At 44.9% G+C, this 24,973-nt stretch overlaps 1 protein-coding gene across 1 annotated transcript in view; it reads left to right on the top strand.

Annotated features, from left to right (window-relative positions):
- Window positions 1–22,863, top strand: part of LOC137364202 (EMILIN-1-A-like) — a 102,583-nt gene extending 79,720 nt beyond the window's left edge. Inside the window, exons 5-8 of the mRNA XM_068027575.1 lie at window positions 12,375–12,410; window positions 13,936–13,962; window positions 17,445–17,579; window positions 22,088–22,863. Coding sequence (XP_067883676.1) covers window positions 12,375–12,410; window positions 13,936–13,962; window positions 17,445–17,579; window positions 22,088–22,416 — 527 coding nt within the window. The 3' untranslated portion in view covers window positions 22,417–22,863. The remainder of the gene's footprint in view (window positions 1–12,374; window positions 12,411–13,935; window positions 13,963–17,444; window positions 17,580–22,087) is intronic.
- Window positions 22,864–24,973: the final 2,110 nt, after the last annotated feature.

The following is a 24,973-nucleotide window of genomic DNA, read 5'->3' on the forward strand; positions in this document are numbered from 1 at the left end:
GCAGAGTAGGCTCGAGAGGCTGAATGGCCTACTGCTGCTCCTATTTTCTATGTTCCTATAAATCTAAAAATTTTCTATCAGCATATAAATAGTATAAGAGTGGTAAAAGTAGGAGTGGTGTTGATTAAGGACCAAGAAGGAGATTTACACATGGAGGCAGGAGACATGGCTGAGGTATTAAATGAATACTTTGCAACTATCTTTACCAAGGAAGAAGATGTTGTGCAGGTCATGGTGAAAGAGGAGGTAATTCAGACACTTGGAGGGTTTAAAATTGATAAGGAGGCAGTATTTGACAGGCTAGCTGTACTTAAAGTTGATAAGGCACCAGGACTGGATGAGATGCATAAAAGGTTATTGAGGGAGTGGAAATTGTGGAGGCACTGGCCATATTTTTTCAGTCTTCCTTAGACTCAGGGGTGGTGCCAGAGGACTGGAGAATTGCAAATGTTACACCCTTGTTCAAACAAGGATGTAAAGTGAAGACAAATGTAGGTCCCTTACAGTCAGAAACAGGGGAATTTATTATGGCGGACAAAGAAATGGCTGACCAACTAAATGCATACATTGGTTCTGTCTTCACAAAGGAGGACACAAATATCATACCAGAAATGTTGGGGAACACAGGGCTTAGTGAGAGAGAGGAACTGAAGGAAATCAGTATTAGTAGAAAAATGGTGTTGGGAAATTGATGGGATTGAAGGCCGATAAATCCCCAGGGCCTGATGGTCTGCATCCCAGGGTACTTAAGGAAGTGGCCGTAGAAATAGTGGATACATTGGTGGTCATCTTTCAAGATTCTATAGACTCTGGAACAGTTCCTACAGATTGGAGGGTAGCTAATGTAACCCCACTATTGAAAAAGGGAGGTAGAGAGAAAGCAGAGAATTATAGACCAGTCAGCCTGACGTCGGTAGTGGGGAAAATTCTAGAGTCCATTGTCAAAGATTTTATAGCAGAGCACTTAGAGAACAGTGGTAGAATCGGGCAGAGTCAGCATGGATTTATGAAAGGGAAATCATGCTTGACAAATCTACGAGAACTCTTCAAGGATGTAACCAGTAGAGTTGATGAGGGGGAGCCAGTAGATGTAGTTTATTTGGACTTTCAGAAGGTTTTCGACAAAGTCCCACAAAAGAGATGAGCGTGTAAAATTAATGCGCATGGGATTGGGGGTAGTGTATTGCGATGGATAGAAAATTGGTTGGCGGACAGGAAACAAAGAGTAGGGATAAATGGGTCTTTTTCTGAATGGCAGGCAGTAACTAGTGGGGTACTGCAGGGATTGGTGCTAGGACCCTAGATATTCACAATATAAATGATTTAGATGAGGGAACTAAATGTAATATCTCCAGATTTGCAGATGACACAAAACTGGTTGGGAGGGTGAGTTGTGAGGAGGATGCAGAGAGGCTTCAGGGTTATTTGGACAAGTTGAGTGAGTGGGCAAATGCATGGCAGATGCAGTATAATGTGGATAAATGTGAGGTTATCCACTTTGGTAGCAAAAACAGGAAGGCAGATTATTATCTGAACAGCTATAAACTGAGAGAGGGGGATATGCATCGAGACCTAGGTGTTCTCATACACTAGTCGCTGAAGGTAAGCATGCAGGTGCAACAGGCGGTAAAAAAGGCAAATTGTAAATTGGCCTTCATAGTGAGAGGATTCGAGTACAGGAGCAGGGATGTCTTGCTGCAATTATACAGGGCCTTGGTGAGACCACACCTGGAATATTGTGTGCAGTTTTGGTCTCCTATCTGAGGAAGGATGTTCTTGCTATAGAGGGAGTGCAGCGAAGGTTTACCAGACTGATTCCTGGGATGGCGGGACTGACGTATGAGGAGAGATTGAGTCGGTTAGGATTATATTCGCTGGAGTTGTGAAGAGTGAGGGGGGGATCTCATAGAAACCTATAAAATTCTAACAGGACTTGACAGGGTAGATGCAGGAAGGATGTTCCTGATGGTGGGGGAGTCCAGAACCAGGGGTCATAGTCTAAGGATACGGGGTAAACTTTCAGGACTGAGATGAGGAGAAATTTCTTCACCCAGAGAGTGGTGAGCCTGTGGAATTCGCTACCACAGAAAGCAGCTGAGGCCAAAACATTGTATGTTTTCAAGAAGGAGTTAGATATAACTCTTGGGGCGAAAGTGGGAACAGGTTACTGAGTTAGATGATCAGCCATGATCATAATGAATGGCGGAGCAGGCTTGAAGTACGAATGGCCTACTCCTGCTTCTATTTTCTATGTTTCTATGTAAAGATAAGCCCAGCAACTACTTGCCAGTCAGTTTAACCTCAGTGGTGGGGAAGCTTCTAGAAACGATAATTCAGGACCAAATTAATAGTCACTTGGGCAAATGCAGGTTAATTAGGAAAAGCCAGCATGGATTTGTGAAGGGAAAAACTGTGTTTAACTAACATGCTGGAGTTTTTAGAGCAGGTAACAGAGAGGGTTGATCAGAGCAATGCTGTTGGTGTGGTGTACATGGACTTCTAAAAGACATTTGATACAGTGTCACACAACAGACCTGTGAGCAAAGTTATAGCTCATGGAATAAAAGGGACAGTACCAGCATGGATATGGAATTGGCTGAGTGACAGGAAACAGAGTAGTGGTTAATGGATGTTTTTCGGACTGGAGGAAGGTTTGTAGTGGAGTTCCCCAAGGGTCGGTGTTGGGACCCTTGCTGTTCCCAGTATATTAATGACCTAGACCTTTGTGTACTGGGCACAAGTTCAAAATTTGCAGATGATATGAAACTTGGAAACATTGTGAACTGTGAGGAGGATAGTGTCGAATGTCAAAAGGACATAGACAGGTTGGTGGAATGGGCGGTCAAGTGGCAGATGAAATTTAATGTGGAAAAATTAGAAGTGATTCATTTTGGTAGGAAGAATGCGGAGAGACAATATAAAATAAAGGATACAATTCTAAAGTGGGTACAGGAGCAGAGGGACCTGGGTGTATATGTGCACAAATCATTGAAGGTGGCAGGACAGGTTAAAAGAGTGGTTCATAAAACATACAGTATCCTGGGCTTTATTAATCAGATCATAAGAGTACAAGAGCAAGGAAGTTATGTTAAACTTGTATAGAACACTGTTTCGGCCTCGACTGGAGTATTGTGTCCAGTTCTGGGCACCACACATCAGGAAAGATGTGAAGGCATTAGAGAGAGTGCAGAAAAGATTCACGAGAATGGTTCCAGGGATGAGGAATTTCAGTTACATGGATAGATTGGAGAAGTTGGGACTGTTTTCCTTAGAGAAGGAAAGGCTGAGAGGAGATTTGTTAGAGATATTCAAAATCATGAGAGATTTGAATCGAATAGATAGGGATAAACTTTTCCTATTGTTATGATCCTGTTTGGGACCATTAACTTTGAAAAAGAGAAAGTCGAAATCCCAGTTATTACTGAAAGAATTACACCACAAGATTTCACATTTTAAACAAAAACTTAACTGTACAAGAGTTAAACAAAACAAAACATGACAAACTTAACATAATTTAGAAACATTTTTTTAAACCTAAAATCTTAGCAGAACATGAAGATGAATACTTTAAATTCTAAATCTCACCAGAACACCCTTATTTTACTGTTACTTACACCCCCAAAATTTTCCCTAGACATTACAGGTTTGTGGCGGTTTGTTCACTTCTCCTGGACCAATCCAAAGTGTACCACAGCTCTTAGAAATTCACTTTGATTTCCCTAATTTTGCAACTGTGTTCCAAGGTATGAGATCACCTCCCAAATCTGGACTTCCCAGCTTGAGAATGGGCCTCCCTCAAAACAGAAACACCCCTTGTTACCGATGGCCTCTCTGCTCCTGAGTCTAACTGCTTGTCTGAAGCTACCAGCTTTCCAAAAGCCAACTGACAGTCTAAAAACCACCTCACTGACTGACTGTCTCAGCAGGCACCTAAAAAATAACACATAAACCAAAAGGCATCTCCCAAGCAACATCTATTTCAATAGCAATGTGGTTCATGTGGGATGCCCTAGATAGCAATTTAAAGTAATTGTTTCTAACTCCAAATCTTCTCTTTCATTCCTGATACCCACGTGAATAATTGATATTGCTAACAATGACGGATTAAACCTTTCTAGCCTTATTGGTTCCAACTGACCAATTAAATGAGGTCACCTATGGTTCTATGGTCTCACTTCTCTAACTCTGTCTCTGTAAGCACTCATGAAGAGCTTTTTGAACTTTACATCTCTTTTGCTGGGAAATTACAGGAATAATCTAAACCCCTGATGATGGCAGCTGCAAACACATTGTCTCCATCAACAAGTTAAAAGGTGTTCCACTGTGTAGGGTCTTTACACTTCCCATTATGACCTTACTAAATAAACATGGGCCACCCTTTGATTTGTAACCATCATAGGTTTGTTTGCCAGCTTCTAAAACTAGGTGTTTTCATTTGTCTTGTTATTCCCAATTTTTTTTTTTAGATTTAGATATACAGCACTGAAACAGGCCCTTCAGCCCATTGAGTCTGTGCCGACCATTAACCACCCATTTATACTCATCCTACACTAATTCCATATTCCTACCACATCCTCACCTGTCCCTATATTCTCCTACCACCTACCTATACTAGGGGCAATTTATAATGGCCAATTTACCTATCAACCTGCAAGTCTTTTGGCTGTGGGAGGAAACCGGAGCACCCGGAGGAAACCCACGCAGACACAGGGAGAACTTGCAAACTCCACACAGGTAGTACCCAGAATTGAACCCGGGTCGCTGGAGCTGTGAGGCTGCGGTGCTAACCACTGCGCCACTGTGCCGCCCCAAATTAAAAGTTACCTCTAGAAAACTAATACAAACCATGAACTAGGTGAATGTAATATTATTGGTGGAGGAATGGAAAACAAGAGAGCACAGATTTAAGGTAATTGGCAAAAGAAGCAATGATGACATGAGGAAAAACATTTTCATGCAGTGAGTGTCAGGATCTGGAATGCACTGCCATATAATGTGGTGAGGCAGATTCAATTGAGGCTTTCAAAAGGGAATTGGATTGTTATCTGTAAAGCAAGAATGTGCAGGGCTACGGGGAGAAGGTGGAGGTGTGGCACTAGGTAAATTGCTCCTTTTGAGAGCCAGTGCAGATATGACAGGCCAAATGGCCTCCTTCTGTGCTGTAACTATTCTGTGATTCAGTGCTATAAAGCAGTAATATTACTCACCAATAACCTGCTCATTGATGGTCAGTTTGGATTCTACCAGGGCCACTCAGTTCCAGACTTCATTACAGTCTTGGTCCAAACTTGGACAAAGAAGCTGAATTGCAGCTGTGAGGTGAAAATAAATGAACTTGACATCAAGGCAGCATTTGACCGAGTGCGGCATCAAGGAGCCCTAGCAAAATTGAAGTCAGTGGGAATCATAGGGAAAACTCTCCACTGGTTGGGGTCATACCTAGCACAAAGGAAGATGCCCATGACATCGCTGCAGGAGTTCCTCAGGGTAGTGTCTTAGGCCCAACCATCTTCAGCTGCTTCATCAATAACCTTCCCTCCATCATAAGGTCATAAATGGGGATGTTCACTGATGATTGCATTGTATTCAGTACCACAGGCGACTCCTGAGATACTGAAGCAGTCTATGCCCGCATGCAACAAGACCTTTTTTAAAATTCATTCATAGGATGTGGGCGTCACTGGCCAGGCCAGCATTTATTGCCCATCCCTAATTGCCCTTGAGAAGGTGGTGGTGAGCTGCCTTCTTGAACCGCTGCAGTCCATGTGGGGTACGTACACCTACAGTGCTATTAGGAAGGGAGTTCCAGGATTTTGACCCAGTGACAGTGAAGGAACGGCGATATAGTTCCAAGTCAGGATGGTGTGTGGTTTGGAGGGGAACTTGCAGGTGGTGGTGCTCCCATGCATTCGCTGTCCTCGTCCTTTTAGGTGGCAGAGGTTGCAGGTTTGGAAGATGCTGTCAAAGGAGCCTTGGTGCGTTGCTGCAGTGCATCTTGTAGATGGTACACACTGCTGCCACTGTGTGTCGGTGGTGGACGGAGTGAATGTTTGTGGATGGGGTGCCGATCAAGCGGGCTGCTTTGTCTTGGATGGTGTCGAGCTTCTTGAGTGTTGTTGGAGCTGGACCCATACAGGCTAGTTGAGAGAATTCCATCACACTCCTGACTTGTGCCTTGCAGATGGTGGACAGGCTTTGGGGAGTTAGGAGGTGAGTTATTCTCTGCAGGATTCCTAGCCTCTGACCTGCTTTTGTAGCCACAGCATTTATATGGCTACTCCAGTTTTGTTTCTGGTCAGTGGTAACCCGCAGGATGTTGATAGTGGGGGATTCAGCAATGGTAATGCCATTGAATGTCAAGGGGAGATGGTTAGATTCTCTCTTGTTGGAGATGGTCATTGTCTGGCACTTGTGTGGTGCGAATGTTACTTGCCACTTATCATGCCAAGCCTGGATATTGTCCAGGTCTTGCTGCATTTCTACATGAACTGCTTCAGTATCTCAGGAGTCACGAATGGTGCTGAACACTGTGCAATCATCAGTGAACATCCCCACTTCTGACCTTATGATTGAAGGAAGATCATTGATGAAGCAGCTGAAGATGGTTGGGCCTAGGACACTACCCTGAGGAACTCCTGCAGTGATGTCCTGAGGCTGAGATGATTGACCTCCAACAGCCACAACCATCTTTCTTTGACTCCAGCCAGCAGAGAGTTTTCCCCGATTGCCATTGACTCTAACTTTGCTAGGGCTCCTTGATGCCATACACAGTCAAATGCTGCCTTGATGTCAAGGGCAGTCACTCTCACCTCACCTCTTGAGTTCAGCTCTTTTGTTCATGTTTGAACCAAGGCTGTAATAAAATCAGGAGCTGAGTAGCCCTGGTGGAACCCAAACTGAGCGTCACTGAGCAGGTTATTGCTAAGCAAGTGCCGCTTGATAGCACTGTCGATGACACCATCCATCACTTTACTGATGGAGAGTAGACTGATGGGGCGGTAATTGGCTGGGTTGGACTTGTCCTGCTTTTTGTGTACAGGACATACCTGGGCAATTTTCCACATTGCCGGGTAGATGTCAGTGTTGTAGCTGTACTGGAACAGCTTGGCTAGGGGCGCGGCAAGTTCTGGAGCACAGGTCTTCAGTACTATTGCCGGAATATTGTCAGGGCCCCTCGCCTTTGTAGCATCCAGTGCCTTCAGTCGCTTCTTGAAATACACGGAGTGAATCAAATCAGCCAAAGACTGGCATCTGTGATGCTGGGGACTTCAGAAGGAAGCCGAAATGAATCATCAACTCGGCACTTCTGGCTGAAGATTGTTGTAAATGCTTCAGCCTTATAGCTGGGGGAAAGGAAATTATGACGCGATTAGGCAAGATTTAGGATGTGTAGGATGGGGAAGGAAACTGCAGGGGATGGGCACAAACGAAATGTGGAGCTTATTCAAGGAGCAGCTAATGCGTGTCCTTGATAAGTATGTACCTGTCAGGCAGGGAGGAAGTTGTCGAGCGAGGGAGCCGTGGTTTACTCAAGAAGTTGAAGCGCTTGTCAAGAGGAAGAGGGCGGCTTATGTTAGGATGAGACGTGAAGGCTCAGTTAGGGCGCTTGAGAGTTACAAGTTAGCCAGGAAGGATCTAAAGGGAGGGCTAAGAAGAGCAAGGAGAGGACACGAGAAGTCATTGGCGGATAGGATCAAAGAAAACCCTAAGGCTTTCTATAGGTATATCAGGAATAAACGAATGATAAGAGTTAGAACAGGGCCAATCAAGGATAGTAGTGGGAAGTTGTGTGCGGAATCAGAGGAGATAGGGGAAGCGTTAAATGAATATTTTTCGTCAGTATTTACAGTAGAAAAAGAAAATGTTGCCGAGGAGATTACTGAGATACAGCCTACTAGGCTAGATGGGATTGAGATTCACAAGGAGGAGGTGTTAGCAATTTTGGAAAGAGTGAAAATAGATAAGTCCCCTGGGCCAGATGGGATTTATCCTAGGATTCTCTGGGAAGCCAGGGAGGAGATTGCAGAGCCGTTGTTGTTGATCTTTATGTCGTCATTATCGACAGGAGTAGTGCCGGAGGACTGGAGGATAGCAAATGTTGTCCCCTTGTTCAAGAAGGGGAGTAGAGACAGCCCTGGTAATTATAGACCTGTGAGCCTTACTTCGGTTGTGGGTAAAATGTTGGAAAAGGTTATAAGAGACAGGATTTATAATCATCTTGAAAAGAATAAGTTCATTTGCGATAGTCAGCACGGTTTTGTGAAAGGTAGGTCGTGCCTCACAAACCTTATTGAGTTTTTCGAGAAGGTGACCAAACAGGTGGATGAGGGTAAAGTCGTGGATGTGGTGAATATGGATTTCAGTAAGGCGTTTGATAAGGTTCCCCACGGTAGGCTATTGCAGAAAATACGGAAGTATGGGGTTGAAGGTGATTTAGAGCTTTGGATCAGAAATTGGCTAGCTGAAAGAAGACAGAGGGTGGTGGTTGATGGCAAATGTTCATCCTGGAGTTTAGTTACTAGTGGTGTACCGCAAGGTTCTGTTTTGGGGCCACTGCTGTTTGTCATTTTTATAAACGACCTGGATGAGGGTGTAGAAGGGTGGGTTAGTAAATTTGCGGATGACACTAAGGTCGGTGGAGTTGTGGATAGTGTCGAAGGGTGTTGTAGGGTACAGAGGGACATAGATAGGCTGCAGAGCTGGGCTGAGAGATGGCAAATGGAGTTTAATGCGGAGAAGTGTGAGGTGATTCACTTTGGAAGGAGTAACAGCAATGCAGAGTACTGGGCTAATGGGAAGATTCTTGGTAGTGTAGATGAGCAGAGAGATCTTGGTATCCAGGTACATAAATTCCTGAAAGTTGCTACCCAGGTTAATAGGGCTGTTAAGAAGGCATATGGTGTGTTAGCCTTTATTAGTAGGGGGATCGAGTTTCGGAGCCACGAGGTCATGATGCAGCTGTACAAAACTCTGGTGAGGCCGCACCTTGAGTATTGCGTGCAGTTCTGGTCACCGCATTATAGGAAGGATGTGGAAACTTTGGAAAGGGTGCAGAGGAGATTTACTAGGATGTTGCCTGGTATGGAAGGAAGGTCTTACGAGGAAAGGCTGAGGGACTTGGGGTTGTTTTCGTTAGAGAGAAGGAGGAGAAGAGGTGACTTAATAGAGACATACAAGATAATCCGAGGGTTAGATAGGGTGGATAGTGAGAGTCTTTTTCCTCGGATGAGGATGGCAAACACGAGGGGACATAGCTTTAAGTTGAGGGGTGAAAGATATAGGACAGATGTCAGAGGTAGTTTCTTTACGCAGAGAGTAGTAGGGGCGTGGAACGCCCTGCCTGCAACAGTAGTAGACTCGCCAACTTTAAGGGCATTTAAGTGGTCATTGGATAGACATATGGATGTAAATGGAATAGTGTAGGTCAGATGATCGGCGCAACATCGAGGGCCGAAGGGCCTGTACTGCGCTGTAATATTCTAAAAAAAAAAAATCTTTTGCACTGATGTGCTGGGCTCCCCCATCATTGAGGATGGGGATATTTGTGGAGCCACCTCCTCCAGTTAGTTGTTTAATTGTCCATCACCATTCACCGCTGGATGTGGCAGGACTGCAGAGCTTAGATCTGATCAGTTGGTTATGGGATCGCTTAGCTCTGTCTATCGCATGCTGCTTAAGCAGTTTGGCATGTAAGTAGTCCTGAGTTGCAGCTTCACCAGGTTGACACCTTATTTTGAGGTCTGCCTGGTGCTGTTCCTGGCATACCCTCCTGCACTTCATTGAACCAAGATTGATCTCCTGGCTTGATGGTAATGGTAGAGTGGGGGATATGCCGGACCATGTGGCTACAGATTGTGGTTGAGTCCAATTCTGCTGCTGCTGCTGGCCCGGCCATCAATCTAATTGATTGAATGATTACAGGGGAGTTGAGGAGTATTTTTTTCACTCAGAGGGTGGTGGGGATCTGGAGCTTCACTGCCTGAAAGGTTGGTAGAGGCAGAAACCCTCATAACATTTAAAAGACGCTTGGCTATGCACTTAAAGTGCTGTAACCAACGGGGCTTTGGACCAAGAGCTGGACAGTGGGATTAGGCTGTTTATTTATTTATTTAGAGATACAGCACTGAAACAGGCCCTTCGGCCCACCGAGTCTGTGCCGACCATCAACCACCCATTTATACTAATCCCATATTCCTACCACATCCCCACCTGTCCCTATATTCCCCTACCACCTACCTACACTAGGGGCAATTTATAATGGCCAATTTACCTATCAATCTGCAAGTCTTTGGTGGTGGGAGGAAACCGGAGCACTCGGCGAAAACCCACGCGGTCACAGGGAGAACATGCAAACTCCACACAGGCAGTACCCAGAATTGAACCCGGGTCGCTGGAGCTGTGAGGCTGCGGTTCTAACCACTGCGCCACTGTGCCGCCCATAATGTTCAACTGGCACAGACATGATGGGCCAAATGGCCTCCTTCCATGCTGTTAATTTCTATGACTCAAAATACTAAATTAGTACCTCAGCCATATGCCCTGTCCTCAAAGAATATCTGCTTTTCGGTCCCTAATCAGTCATCCCCCTTCCTTTGGCTACCCTTTTGGGACTGTATCCAATCTGTGCCTGAACTATTTCCTCTTTGAAAATTTCCCATTGTTCAATTACCAGTTTAACTGTCAATTTTTGATTACAGTCCACCCAGAATCATGGAATCATAGATTGTTTACAGCAGAGAAGGAGGCCATTTGGCCCATCATGTCCATGCCAGCTCTCTGCAACAGCATCTCAGTTAGTCCCACTCCCCTTTCCCCATAGCTGTGCAAATGATTTCTCTCAACCTGGGCCAGATTGCTTTTCAACTGAACAAATTTAGCCCGTTCCTTTTTGAATATTTTAATATTTGATTGAACCTTGTTCTTTTCCACAACTACTCTATTATTGTGTTCACTGTTGCCCTTGAGACGGTGGTGGTGTGCCTTCTCCTTGAACCGCTACAGTCTGTGTGTTGAAGCTGTCCTCACAATAGAGAGTTCCAGGCATCTGACCCAGTGATGATGAAGAAACAGCAATATATTTCCAAGTTGGGATGGTATGTGACTTGGGAACTTGCAGATGGTGGTGTTCGCATGCGACTGCTGCCCTTGCCCTTCTAGGTGGTAGAAGTTGCAGGTTTGAGAGGCACTGTCGAAGAAACCTTGTTGAGTTGTTGCAGTGCATATTGTAAATGGTACACACTGTAGCCACTGTGCGTCAGTGGTGGAGGAAATGACTAACAAGCCCAGTGGTGGACTGTGGTGTCGAGTTTAATCAATAAGGCTAAAGGAATGCTGGCCTTTATATCTTGAGGACTAGGATACAAATGGGTAGAAGTCATGCTTCAGTTGTACAAATCCTCGGTTAGACCACACCTCTGTGAGCAGTGCTGCGCACCACGCCTCAGGAAGGATATATTGGCCTTGGGGGAGTGCAGCGTAGATTTACCATAATATTACCTGGACCCCGAGGGTTAAATTACAAGGAGCGATTACATAAACTAGGGTTGTATTTCCTGGAATTTATAAGGTTAAGGGATGATTTAATTGGAGTTTTCAAGGTTTTAAAAGCAACATATAGGGTAGATTGGGTGAATCTATTTCTGCTGGTTGAGGAGTCTAGGACTAGGGAGCGCTGTCTAAAGGTTAGAGCCAGACCTATCAGGAGAGAAATTCGGAAATATTTCTACACACAAAGATTGGTAGAAGGTTGGAACGCTCTTCCACAAAGGGCAATTGATGCTGGATCAATTGTTAATTTAAAATTTTTTGTTAGCCAAAGATATTAATGGATATGGGACAAAAACAAGTATATGGAGTTATGTCACAGATCAGGCATGATTTCATTGAATGGTGGAATAGGCTCAAGGGCCTAAATGGCCTCCTCCTGTTTCTGTGTTAAATGTTGTTGTGACTGCATCCTCTAGACAAGTGCTGAGTCCTCTAAATGGTGGAGAGGCTCTGAAGCCCAGGAGGAAGAGGAAAATGGGTGATGGTGACAGTGGGGATGGAGTGACGGTGGAGGGAGGGGGTGATGGTGGGGGTGTGGAAAGGTGACAGTGGGGAGGGTGGGAGGGGTGAGGGGTTGACGGTGACTATGGGGAAGGGTGATGGTGGAGGACTGGGCGACGGTGTGAAGGTGGGAGGGGGAGATAGCTGAGCTTTCTCAGGAAGGTACCCTAGCAATGGGTATTAACGGGATAGTGGGTCAAGCATTGTTAGGTTGGTTTCTGGGTATTTGGGGTTGTTGGAATAGTGGGTTAATTTATCTCCTTAATGATGACCTCCAGTGAGAAGAACCTAAATCAGCTTCTTCATTGTATTCTTGTCTTTCCTAGGAATTGAAGGGCCCCCTGGACCCCCTGGACTGCAAGGTAGGACATGCCCATTGTGGTCAATTGTTTTCTCTTCCTCCCACAGTGCCAACCTTCCAGACTCCTGCATCTCCATTCCTGGATATATCCTGCCTCACCGGGGCTGATATGGTAGCCAATTACCGCCCAATCAGTCTACTCCCAATCATCAGCAAAGTGATGGAAGGTGTTGTCAACAGTACTATCACACAGCACTTGCTCAGCAATAATCTGCTCACTGACGCTCAGTTTGGGTTCTGCCAGGGCCAATTGACTCCTGACCTCATTACAGCCTTGGTTCAAATATGGACAAACAAGCTCAATTCCAGAGGTGAAGTGAAAGTGACTGCCCTTGACACCAAGGCAGCATTTGACCCACAGAGAGTGGTGGGTGTGTGGAATGCCCTGCCAGCGGTGGTAGTAGAAGCAGATACATTAGGGACATTTAAGCGACTCTTGGATAGGTACATGGATGATAGTAGAATGAAGGGTATGTAAGTAGTTTGATCTTAGAGTAGGTTAAAGGGTCGTCACAACATCGTGGGCCGAAGGGCCTGTACTGTGCTGTACTGTTCTATGTTCTATGTTCTTGACCCAGTATGGCATCAAGGAGTCCTAGCAAAACTGAAATGTTTAGTTTAGTTTAGAGATACGGCACTGAAACAGGCCCTTCGAGTCTGTGCCGACCATCAACCACCCATATATACCGATCCTACACTAACCCCACATTCCCACCACATCCCCACCTGTCTCTATATTTCCCTACCACCTACCTATACTAGGGGTAATTTATAATGGCCAATTTACCTACCAACCTGCAAGTCTTTTGGCTTGTGGGACGAAACCGGAGCACCTGGAGAAAACCCACGCGGTCACAGGGAGAACTTGCAAACTCCACACACGCAGTACCCAGAATTGAACCCGGGTCACTGGAGCTGTGAGGCTGCGGTGCTAACCACTGCGCCACTGTGTGGGAATCGGACAGAGCATTCCAAATCCTAATCACCTGTTGTGAAAAAAAAAGTTTCCTCATGTTGCCTCCGGTTCTTTTACCAATTCCTTAAATCTGTTCCCTCTGAGTTATTGAAATAGCCATCTTCTGCCATCTATCCACATAACTTTAAGCTCTCATCCCTAGAATCATTCCAGTAAACCTCTCCAGCTGGGAATGAACAAGTATTTTATAAAGGTTTAGCATAACTTCCTAGCATTTGCACTCTATGCCCAGGATCTAATATGTTTTATTAACTGCTTTGATAATCTGTCCTTTGGCTTTCAAAAATATGTGCATAAACACTCACGGGTCTCTTTGTTCTTGTACCCACTTTAAGATTGCACCATTGAGCTTGTATTGTCTCCTCATTCTTCCCACCAAACTTTATCAAGAATTAGTATAAAAGAGAGGTTCAGGGACCTCCGTACTGTGTGTGGTGCAGGACCTTTTATTGAACTAAAATAAAGTAGCAAATATGGAAAGACTGAGTGACCAAGCAGCATGATGTTTGGAAATTGATCCTTCATGTTTTTTTCTTGAATTGTTTTCCAGGTCTTGCTGGCCCCATGGGATTACAAGGTGAGTGAAATTTTAACATTAACTATTTAATTCTGCCACTGTCACTGACCTGCAGGAACAGAATGGGACCAACACTCTTAATTGTGATACTCAGTCCGATCCTATCAGACTCCACGCTTTGACTTTCCAGTGTTGCTCGCTCTCTAATCCAGCGTCACTCTCTTAGCTCCAAAATCACAGTCATAGAGTCATTTATGACACAGAAGGAGGCCATTCAGCCCATCGAGTCCATGCCAGCTCTCCATGGAGCTAGCAGTCAGTCCCATTCCCCGACTCAATCCCCTTAGCTCTGCAAGTCTATTTCTCTCAGGTGACCATCCAACTTCCTCTTGAAGTCATTGATTGTCTCTGCTTCCACCACCCTTGTGGGTAGCGAGTTCCAGGTCATTACCACCCGCTGTGTAAAAATGTGCTCCCACATATTCCCCTTGCATCTTTTGCCCAAAACTTTCAATCTGTGACCCCTAGTACTTGTACCATTTGTTAATTATTCTAAGCCTGACATAATCTTGTACCCATCTATTAAATCTCCCCTCAATCTCCTTTGTTCTAAGGAGAACAGACCCAGGTTTTCCAACCTAACCTTATAATTAAAATCCCCACCCCCTGGACCCATTCTGGTAAATCTCCTCTGCACCCACTCAAGAACCCTCACATTCTTCCTAAAGTGTGATGACCAGAACTGGATACAATACTCCAGTTTTGCAGAGTTTTGTAAACGTTCAGCATAACTTCTATAAGAGCAAAATTCTGCGGATGCTGGAACTCTGAAATAAGAACAGAACGTGCCGGAAATACACAGCAGGTCTGGCAGCATCTGAGAGATATTGTGTAGATGATGTCTGACCTGCTCAGTTTTTCCATCACTTTCTGTTCTCATTTCAGCATGACTTCCCTGCTTTTGTGCTCAATGTCTCTATTTATGAAGCCCGAGATCCCATATGCTTTACTAACCACCCTCAATATGTCCTGCCACCTTCAAAGATCCGCAGGTCCCTCTGTTCCTGCACACTCTTTAGAACTGTGCCATTAAGTCTATATTGCCTCACCCTATCCCTTCTGCCAAAATGTATCGCCTCACGCTTGTCAGTATTAAATTCCATCTGCCACCTCTCTGCCCATTCTGCTAGCCTATGTCCTGTTGCAGGTGGTTCATATCATCCTCACTGCCGCACCTCCAAGTTTGGTGTTGTCAGCAAATGACTCCCTTTCTTGAATAAGGGTGTCACATTTGCCATTCTTCAATCCTCTGGCACCTCCCAGTATCCAGGGAAGATTGGACGATTATGGCAAGCCCTTCGACTACCTTCATCCCCAGTTCTTTAGCCAGGTACTAAAATACCTCCATCCTTTCAATTTTTACCCTATCCATTGCCTCTACTCTCTCCGCTTCTATCGATATTTTGTGAGATCCCACTTCCTTAGTGAACACTGATACAAAGTACTCATTAAGTATATTTGTCCTGACCTGCGCATCTAAGCATATATTACCCTTTTTGTCCCTAATAGGCCCCACTGCACCTCTTACTACTCGCTTGCTATTTACATGCCGGTAGATCTTTGAGTTCCCTTTTATGTTGTCTGCCATTCTATTCTCATATTCTCTCTTTGCCAGCCTTATTTTCCTCTTTATCTCCCCTCTCAATGTATTGTATTTGGTCTGGTTCTGCCTTGAAGATTTCACCTGACATGCATCATACACCCACTTTTTTAGTTTCATCATAATCTCGGTCTCCCTCGTCATCCAAGGAGCCCTGTTTTTGGTTCCCCTGCCTTTTGCCCTTGTTGGAATGTTCCTCGGCTGTACCTGAAGCATCTCTTCCTCAAAGATGACCCATTGTTCAGATAAAGCTTGTCCTGTCAGCCTTTGGTTTCATTCTATCTAGGTTAGACCCCTTCTCATTGCACTGAAATTAACCCTCTTCCAATCTAGACATTCCACCTTATTTAATTCCTTGCTTTTCTGCATTACTAGTCTAAACATTATGATACAATGATCACTCTTACCCAAGTGCTCCCTGACAGACATTTGCTCTACCTCATTCCCAGCATCAGATCCAGAAATGTCTCTTTCTAGTTGGATTGAGAACATATGAATCAAGGAAGTTCTTCTGAACACATTTTAGAAACTCCTCCCCTTCCTTACCCTTTACTCTAAAATTATCCCAATCAATTTTTGGGTAATTAAAGTCCTCCAGTTTCACCACTATATTTCCCTGCAGATTTGCTCCTCTATCTCTCTCTCTCACTATTAGGAAGCCTATAGAATACCCCTAATAACATGATCATACCCTCTTTGCTCAACTATAACGAAATGGATTCTGTCCTTGCACCATCAAGGACATCCTCCCTTTCTAACACTACAATGTCTTCCCTAATCAGTACTGCCACCCCGCCTCCCTTTTTTCCTTCTCTCTTTTCTGAACACTTTATTTCACAGGATCACAGAATAATACAGCGCAGAAGAGGCCCTTCAAGTCTGCACCGATGCATTAAAGGCACCTGACCTGTCTACCTAATCCCATTTGCCAGCACTTGGCCCATAGCCTTGAATGTTATGACGTGCCAAGTGCTCATCCAGGTACTTTTTAAAGGATGTGAGGCAACCTGCCTCTACCACCTTCCCAGGCAGGACATTCCAGACCGTCACCACCCTCTGGGTAAAAAAGTTCTTCCTCAAATCCCCCTTAAACCTCCCGCCCCTCACCTTACACTTGTGACCCCTCGTAACTGACCCTTCAACTAAGGGGAACAGCTGCTCCCTATCCACCCTGTCCATGCCCCTCATCATCTTGTACACCTCGATCAGGTCACCCCTCAGTTTTCTCTGCTCCAGCGAAAACAACCCAAGCCTATCGAACCTCTCTTCATAGCTTAAATGTTCCATCCCAGGCAACATCCTGGTGAATCGCCTCTGCACCCCCTCCACTGCAATCACATCCTTCCTTGTATATTAAGCACCCAGTCCTTGTCATTTTTAAGCCACGTTCCCATTATTGCTACTACATAATATTCCCATACTGCTATTTGTGCTTGTAGCTCACCAACCTGTTTACACACATGCATTGTAATCCTGTCTTTGCATTCCTCGTAGTCCTTCTCAATTCACTCCCATCTAATATGGAACTACTCCCTTCTCTAGTACTGTCTAACACTCTCACTCTGACCCCATCTAATACTTTGTTTTTTCTTACTCCAGTGCTATCTGCCTTTCGCAATTCTCTGTGCACCTTGGTGTTCCTCTCTTGTAATATGTTACCCAATGTCTACCTCTGATCTAGTGTCATTCCCAGTGCCACTGCATCTGATCCAGTGTCACTCTCTCTGATCCAGCATCACTGTGTTGCTCCCTTTGATCCAATATTGTTCCCAGTGTTGCTCCCCCTCTCCCTTGGAGGTGGGGGGGGAGAGGGGGGTGGTTGCGGGGGACTGGGTTTTAATCAGTGTATTTTGATTCCTGATGTGTTCTGATTCTTTCTCAGGTCCCGCAGGTGAAAGTGCCTTTGTTGAACGGGTTTCATTCTCTGCAGCCCTCACCAGTCCTCAACTGAGTCCTGGGACCATCCTGTTTGATAAGGTGCTGGTGAATGAAGGAAGCCATTACAATCCGAGCACAGGTGAGGTCCTGCACCTCGACCACTGCCTAACATTCCGGCCTTTTTTTTTATTTGTTCATGGGATGTGGGCGTCGCTGGCTAGGACAGCATTTATTGCCCATCCCTAATTGCCTTTGAGAAGATGGTGGTGAGCTGCCTTCTTGAACCACTGCAGTCCATGTGGGGTAGGTACACCCACAGTGCTGTTAGGGAGGGAGTTCCAGGATTTTGACCCAGTGACAGTGAAGGAACAGCGATCTAGTTCCAAGTCAGGATGGTGTGTGACTTGGAGGGGAACTTGCATGTGGTGGTGTTCCCATGCATCTGCTGCCTTTGTCCTTCGAGGTGGTAGAGGTTGCGGGTTTGGAAGGTGCTGTCTAAGGAGCCTTGGTGTGTTGCTGCAGTGCATCTTGTAGATGGTACACACTGCTGCCACTGTGCGTCGGTGGTGGGGGGAATGAATGTTTGTGGATGTTTGTGGAGCCCAATCAAGCGGGCTGCTTTGTCCTGGTTGGTATCGAGCTTCTGGAGTGTTGTTGAAGCTGCACCCATCCAGGCAGTGGAGAATATTCCATCATACTCCTGACATGTGCCTTGTAGATGGTAGATAGGCTTTGGGAATCAGGAGATGCCGCAGGATTCCTAGCCTCTGACTTGCTCTTGTAGCCATGATATTTATTTGGCTGGTCCATTTCAGTTTCTGGTCAATGGTAACCCCTATAATGTTGATAGTGTGGGATTCAGCGATGGTAATGCCATTGAATGTCAAGGGGAGATGGTGAGATTTTCTCTTGTTGGAGATGGTCATTGCCTGGCACTAGTGTGGCGCAAATGTTACTTGCCACTTATCAGCCCAAGCCTGGATATTGTCCAGGTCTTGCTGCATTTCTACACGGACTGCTTCAGTACCTGAGGAGATGTGAATGGTGCTGAACATTGTGCAATCATCAGTGAGCATTCCCACTTCTTACCTAATGATGGAGGGAAGGTCCTTGATGAAGCAACTGAAGATGGTTGGGCCTAGGACACTACCCTGAGGAACTCCTGCAGTGATGTCCTGGAGCTCAGATGATTGACCTCCAACAACCACAACCATCTTCCTTTGTGCTAGGTATGACTCCAACCAGCAGAGAGTTTTCCCCCTGATTCCTAATGACTCCAGTTCTGCTGGGGCTCTTTGATGCTATACACAGTCAACTGCTGCCTCGATGTCCAGGGCAGTCACTCTCACCTCACCTCTTGAGTTCAGCTCTTTTGTCTATGTTTGAACCAAAGCTGGAATGAGGTCAGGAGCTGAGTGACCCTGGCGGAACCCAAACTGAGCATCAGGGAGCAGGTTATTACTAAGCAAGTGCCACGTGATAGCAATGTTGACAACACCTTCCATCACGTTGCTGATGATTGAGAGTAGACTGATGGGCAGCAATTGGCCGAGTTGGAACCATAAAAAAATTACGGCACAGCAGGAGGCCATTCAGCCTGTCATGTTTGTGCTGGCTCAAAAACTAGCCGCCCAATCTAATCCCACCTTCCAGCACTTGGTCCATAGCCTTGCAGGTTACAGCACTTCAGGTGCATGTCCAGGTATCTTTTAAAAGAATTGAGGGTTTCTGCCTCTACCACCATTCCTGGCAGTGAATTCCAGACACCCACCACCCTCTGGGTGAAAATGTTTTCCTCATGTCCCCTCTAATCCTTCTACCAATCACCTTAACTCTTTCCCCCCTGGTAATTGACCTCTCTACTCTATCTAGGCCCCTCATAATTTTGTACACCTCTATTAAGTCACCTCTCAGCCTCCTTTGTTCTTGGAAAACAACCCTAGCCTGTACAATCTTTCCTCGTAGCTGACAACATTCTTGTAAATCTCCTCTGTATTCTCTCCACAGCAATTATGTCCTTTCTGTAATGTGGTGACCAGAACTGTAGCAATACTCCAACTATGGCCTAAACAGCAGTTTATACAGTTTCAGCATTACATCCCTGCTTTTGAATTCTATACCTCAGCCAATAAAGAAAAACATTCCATCTGCCTTCTTCACCACTCTATCCACCTGTCTTACCGCCTTCAGGGACCTGTGGACATGCACTCCAAGGTATCTCACTTCTTCTATCCCTCTCAATAGTTTATTGTGTAGTCCGCCGCTTTGTTTTCCCTCCCCAAATGCATTACCTCACACTTATCTGGATTGAATTCCATTTGCCACTTTTCCACTATCGATATCTTTCTGGAGTCTACAGCTATCCACTTCGCTATCAACTACACGGCCAATTTTTGTGTCATCAGCAAATTTTCCGATCATGCTTCCTACATTTAAGTCCAAGTCATTAATATATACCACAAACAGCAAGGAACCCAACACTGAGCCTTCTGGAACAGCACTGGAAACAGCCTTCCATTCACAAAAATATCCGTCGATTACTGCCCTTTGTTTCCTGTCCCTGAGCCAATTCTTGATCCAACCTGCCTCATTCCCCTGTATTCCATTTTACTGACCATGTGGGACCTTGTCGAATGCCTTAATAAAATCCATGTAGACCACATCCACTGCACTACCCTCATCAATCCTTCTTGTTACTTCCTCACAAAACTCAATTAAGTTAGTAAGACATGACCTTCCCTTAACAAGTCCATGCTGACAATCCCTGATTAATCCGTGCCTTTCTAAGTGACAGTTTATCCTGTCCCTCAGCATAGATGCTAACAATTTACCCACCACCGAGGACAGACTGACTGGCCTATAATTATTTGGCCTATCCCTCACACCCTTTTTAAATAATGGTACAACGTTCGCAGACCTCCAATCGTCTGGTACCTCGCCTGTATCCAGTGAGGATTTGAAGATGATCCTCAGCGCATCCGCTATTTCCTCCCTGGCTTCCTTTAACAACCTGCGATGCAATCCATCCGGCCCAGGCAATTTATTCACTTTCAAGGATGTCAGACCCTCTAGTACTTCCTCTCTCATTATGCTTATCGTATCTAATATTTCACACTCCTCCTCTTTAACTACAATGTCTACATCAACCTTCTCCTTTGTGATACGTAAGTTCTCTTGAATGCAGTTCAAGTTCCCTTGTACATCTCTGATAGGCCCTACCCTTTCCTTAGTTATTATCTTGCTCTTAAAGTACTGATAAAACATCTTTGGGTTTTCCTTGATTTTTCTGCCAATAATTTTTCATGTCCTTTCTTTGCTTTTCTGATTTCCTTTTTTACTTCACCCCTGCACTTTCTAAAGTATTAAGATTTTGTGATCATCATAAGCTTTCTTTTTCTGCTTTATCTTCCCCTGTAAGCCTCTAGATAACCATGGGCTCTAGATTTGGCAGTATCACCCTTTACCTTTGTGGGGACATGCCACCACTGTGCCCGTAGTATCTTGCTTTTGAATTACTCCCACTGGTTTACCACTAATTTTCCTTCAAGTAGCTGTATCCAGTCCACATTCGCCAGGTCACCTCTCAGTTTCTTAAAATTTGCTTTCCCCCAATTTGGAACTCCTGTTTTATCTTTTTTCTTTCCCATGTTTATGCTAAAACTTACTGTATCATGGTCACTATCTCCAAAATGATCACCCACTGTTACTTCCACCACTTGCCCAGCTTCATTTCCGAAGACTAAATCTAGAATCGCGCCCCCTCTGGTTGGGCGTGTTACATGCTGGCTAAAAAAGTTCTCTTGAATGCAAAGAACAAAGAACAGCACAGGAACAGGCCATTCGGCCCTCCAAACCTGCGCCGATCTTGCCTGCCTAAACTAAAACCTTCTGCACTTCCGGGGTCCGTATCCCTCTATTCCCATCCTATTCATGTATTTGTCAAGATGCCTCTTAAATGTCTCTATGATACCTGCTTCCACCACCTCCCCCAGCAACAAGTTCCAGGCAATCACCGCCCTCGAGAGTTTTGTCCCCTCTGTGCCTTTCACACTGTATCCCTGTTGATGGGGTAGTTGAAATCCCCAACTATTATTGCCCTAATGTTTTTGCACTCAGAAATTTGCCTACATATTTGTTCTTCTATCTCCCGCTATTAGGGGGTCTACAGTACACCCCTAGTAGTGTGGCTGCCCCTTTTTTATTTCTGAGCTCTATCCATATGGCCTCATTTGATGATTCATTTAGCATATCATCCCTCTTCACAGCTGTTAGCGATTCCTTAACTAATAATGCTACACTCCCTCCTTTTTTTTATCTCCCTCTCTATCGTACCTGAAAACTCTATATCCAAGGATGTTGAGTTGCCTTTCTTGCCCCTCTTTAAGCCAAGTTTCCATTATGGCAACATTATCATGTTACTCTGTGTCTATCTGTGCCCTCAACTCATCGGCTTTATTTACTATACTCCTTGCATTTAAATACCCTTTAACACTGCCAAATTCCTATACTGCACAATTTTCCACATTGCTGGGTAGATGCCAGTGTTGTCGCTGTACTGGAACAGCTTGGTTAGGGGCGCGGCACGTTCTGGAGCACAAGTCTCTATCTGGTGTAACATTTCCAGCATTTTTCTCCCATTGTTTCCAGGTATCTTTACAGTCCCATACAATGGCCGATACTTCATTAGTGCCATTCTGACAGGACATCGCAACCAGCGGATTGAAGCAGTTCTTGCAAAGTCCAACACCGGGCTGGCGAGGATGGACTCGGGGGGTTTCCAACCCGAGGGGCTGGAGAACAGGCCGGTGGCAGGGGCTCAACCTGTGTCAGGATCCCTGGGAATCTTCAACATCATCTTACCACTCAGCCAAGGAGACACAGTCTGTATCGACCTGGTTACAGGCAAACTGGCCCACTCCGACGAACCCCTTACCATCTTTAATGGAATTCTTCTGTACGAAGATGAGGACATTTGATGTGACGGTCTCCCTCGGACCTGCACAGTGCTGGGGGCAATATTTAAACAGAAATATATTCAGAGCCTCATTTTCACCAAATTCGAGATCCAGTCCGATCTCCGCACCTTTGATGAATTTTTCTTTAATATAAAGCAAGGTTTATAGGAATCGCTACACCAACTGATACTGTAGGGAGGGGAAACTGATACCCATGGCAACCACAATCGGACCTTCCACCTCTATCATTTAAAAAGATTCAAATTTAATTGAAGACCTGACCTGATCCCCATCTGTCTAGAATGTGGGAGCAGACCAGGACTGGCTGGTTGGGTGAGGAGATTGATATCTGAGACCAGGACAATGGTCCAGGGACTCCAGAACTGTCACAGGAAAACTGAGTCTCTTGTGTGGAAAACTACCAGCTCAGAGGTGATTGGTTATAAATAAAAATCTCACTCATTGGTTGATGGTGGGGTTGTTTCATTTTGTTCACACCACGTTAAGTGCAGCCTCCACTGATCCCAAGCACTTTCCTCTCGCTGTCCCTTTATATGGTACCTTTCATGCAGAAAAATATCTCCAAGACATTTCAAAGGACTGCAAACTAAACCAACACTAAACTACGTATTAGGATGATGACCAAAAGGGGTAGATTTTAAGGAGCATCGTAAAGGAGAGATGGAGGGGGGGAGAATTCCAGAATTTAGGGTCTCAGCACCTGAAGGCACGGCAGCCAATGGCAGCACAATTACAATAAAAAGTGCACCAGAGGCCAGAATTTGATGAAGACAGAGATCTCGGAAAGTTGTAGGGCTGGAAGAGGTTATGGAGATAGGGAGGGGCGAAACCTAGAGAGTTATTAAAAACAAAGCTGAGAATTTTAAAATCGAGGACCAGGTGGACCAGGAGCTGATGCAGGTTTACAAGCACATGGGTAACTGATGAACAGGACTTTATGCAAGTTGGAATACAGGCAGCAGAGTTTTGGGTGAGCTCGTTTATGGAGGGTGCGAGATGAAAGTCTGTCCAGGAAAGCTTGGAATAGTTAAGTCGACAGATAACAAAGGTATGCATGAGGGTTTCAGCAGCAAATAGGTGATGTTTAAGGAGGATAGATTTCAGGTACAGGCTAGGTACAGTCCAACAAGGACGAAAGGGAAGGGAACCAAAGCCAGGGCTCCTTCGATGATGAGGGAGGTAGAGATTATGATTAAACAAAAAAAGAGGGTGTATGATGCATGTCAGGTGAATTCTTCAAATGAGAACCAGGCCAAATACATCAAGTTGAGAGAGGAAGTGAAGAGGAAAAGACTACTAACAAACAGAGAATATGAGAATAGAATGGCAGTCAACATAAAAGGGAACCCAAAAATGTTCGACTGGCATGTAAATACTAAGAGGCAGGGTGGGGACTTTTAGGGACAAAATATGGCAAGGCACTTAATACTTAATAATTTACTTTGTATCAGTGTTTACTAAGGAAATGGATGCTGAGAAAATATTGGTAGAAGGATGTGAGAGCCCTTGAGAGGGTGCAGAGGAGATTTACCAGAATGGTTCCAGGGATGAGGGAATTTAGCTACAAGGTTAGGTTGGAGAAGCTGGGGTTGATCTCTTTGGAGCAAAGGAGATTGAGGGGAAACTTGATAGAGGTGTACAAAAGTATGACAGGTTTAGATAAGACAGACAAAGAAATGCTATTCTCATTAGTTGACAAGGACTAGGGGACACAGAGTTTAGGTTTTTGGCAAGAGATGTGGTGGGGATGTGAGGATGACGTTTTTCTTTTACACAGCGGGTGGTAATGACCTGGACCTCGCTGCCTACAAAGATGGTCGAAGTGGAGACGATGAATGATTTCAAAAGGAAATTGGATGGGCAGTGGAGGGCTTGTAAATAAAGTAAACTTGTAGGGCTACAGGGAGACAGTGAAGGAATGGGACTGATCGGATTGCCCAATGAATATCCAGCACGTACTCCATGGTTGGTGAGCTACGAGCATAAATAGCTGTGTGGTAATATGGTGCAGTAACGGAAATATGGCTTAAAAATGGTGAGGACTGGGTACTTAATAGTCATGGGTACAAAGATAAGGAAGGAAAAAAGAGAGGTGGTGTGGCAGCACCAATTAGAGAAGACATTGTAGTGTTGGAAAGAGATGTCGTCCTTGAGGGGGCAAGGACAGAATCCATTTGGTTAGAATTGAGAAGCAAAAAGGGGACGATCACACCACTGTACGTATTCTGTAGGCCACCAAATAGAGATAGAGAGGAGCAAAGCTGCAGGGAAATCACAGAGATATGCAAGAACTATAGAGTGCAGAGACTGGGGGACTTTAATCACCTAAGTATCATTTTTGGATGGTCACAAGAGTTTTTTTTATTTGAAAGCTTGGAGTTCTGTGTGTTTTAAAAAAATGAGAAAAGGATTTTCTGTGAACATTGAATGCTGAAACCTGGTGTTTGAACTGACTGGGCCAGACTGCAAGACACCTGTTCCAAACAAAAGCAAAGGAAATGACAGATCACATGACTTGAGTGTTAAAGTTTCAGTTTCACTTCTTGCATTGTGAAAA

This window comes from Heterodontus francisci, unplaced genomic scaffold, assembly GCF_036365525.1.
Source record: "Heterodontus francisci isolate sHetFra1 unplaced genomic scaffold, sHetFra1.hap1 HAP1_SCAFFOLD_593, whole genome shotgun sequence".
Lineage (NCBI taxonomy): Eukaryota > Metazoa > Chordata > Chondrichthyes > Heterodontiformes > Heterodontidae > Heterodontus > Heterodontus francisci.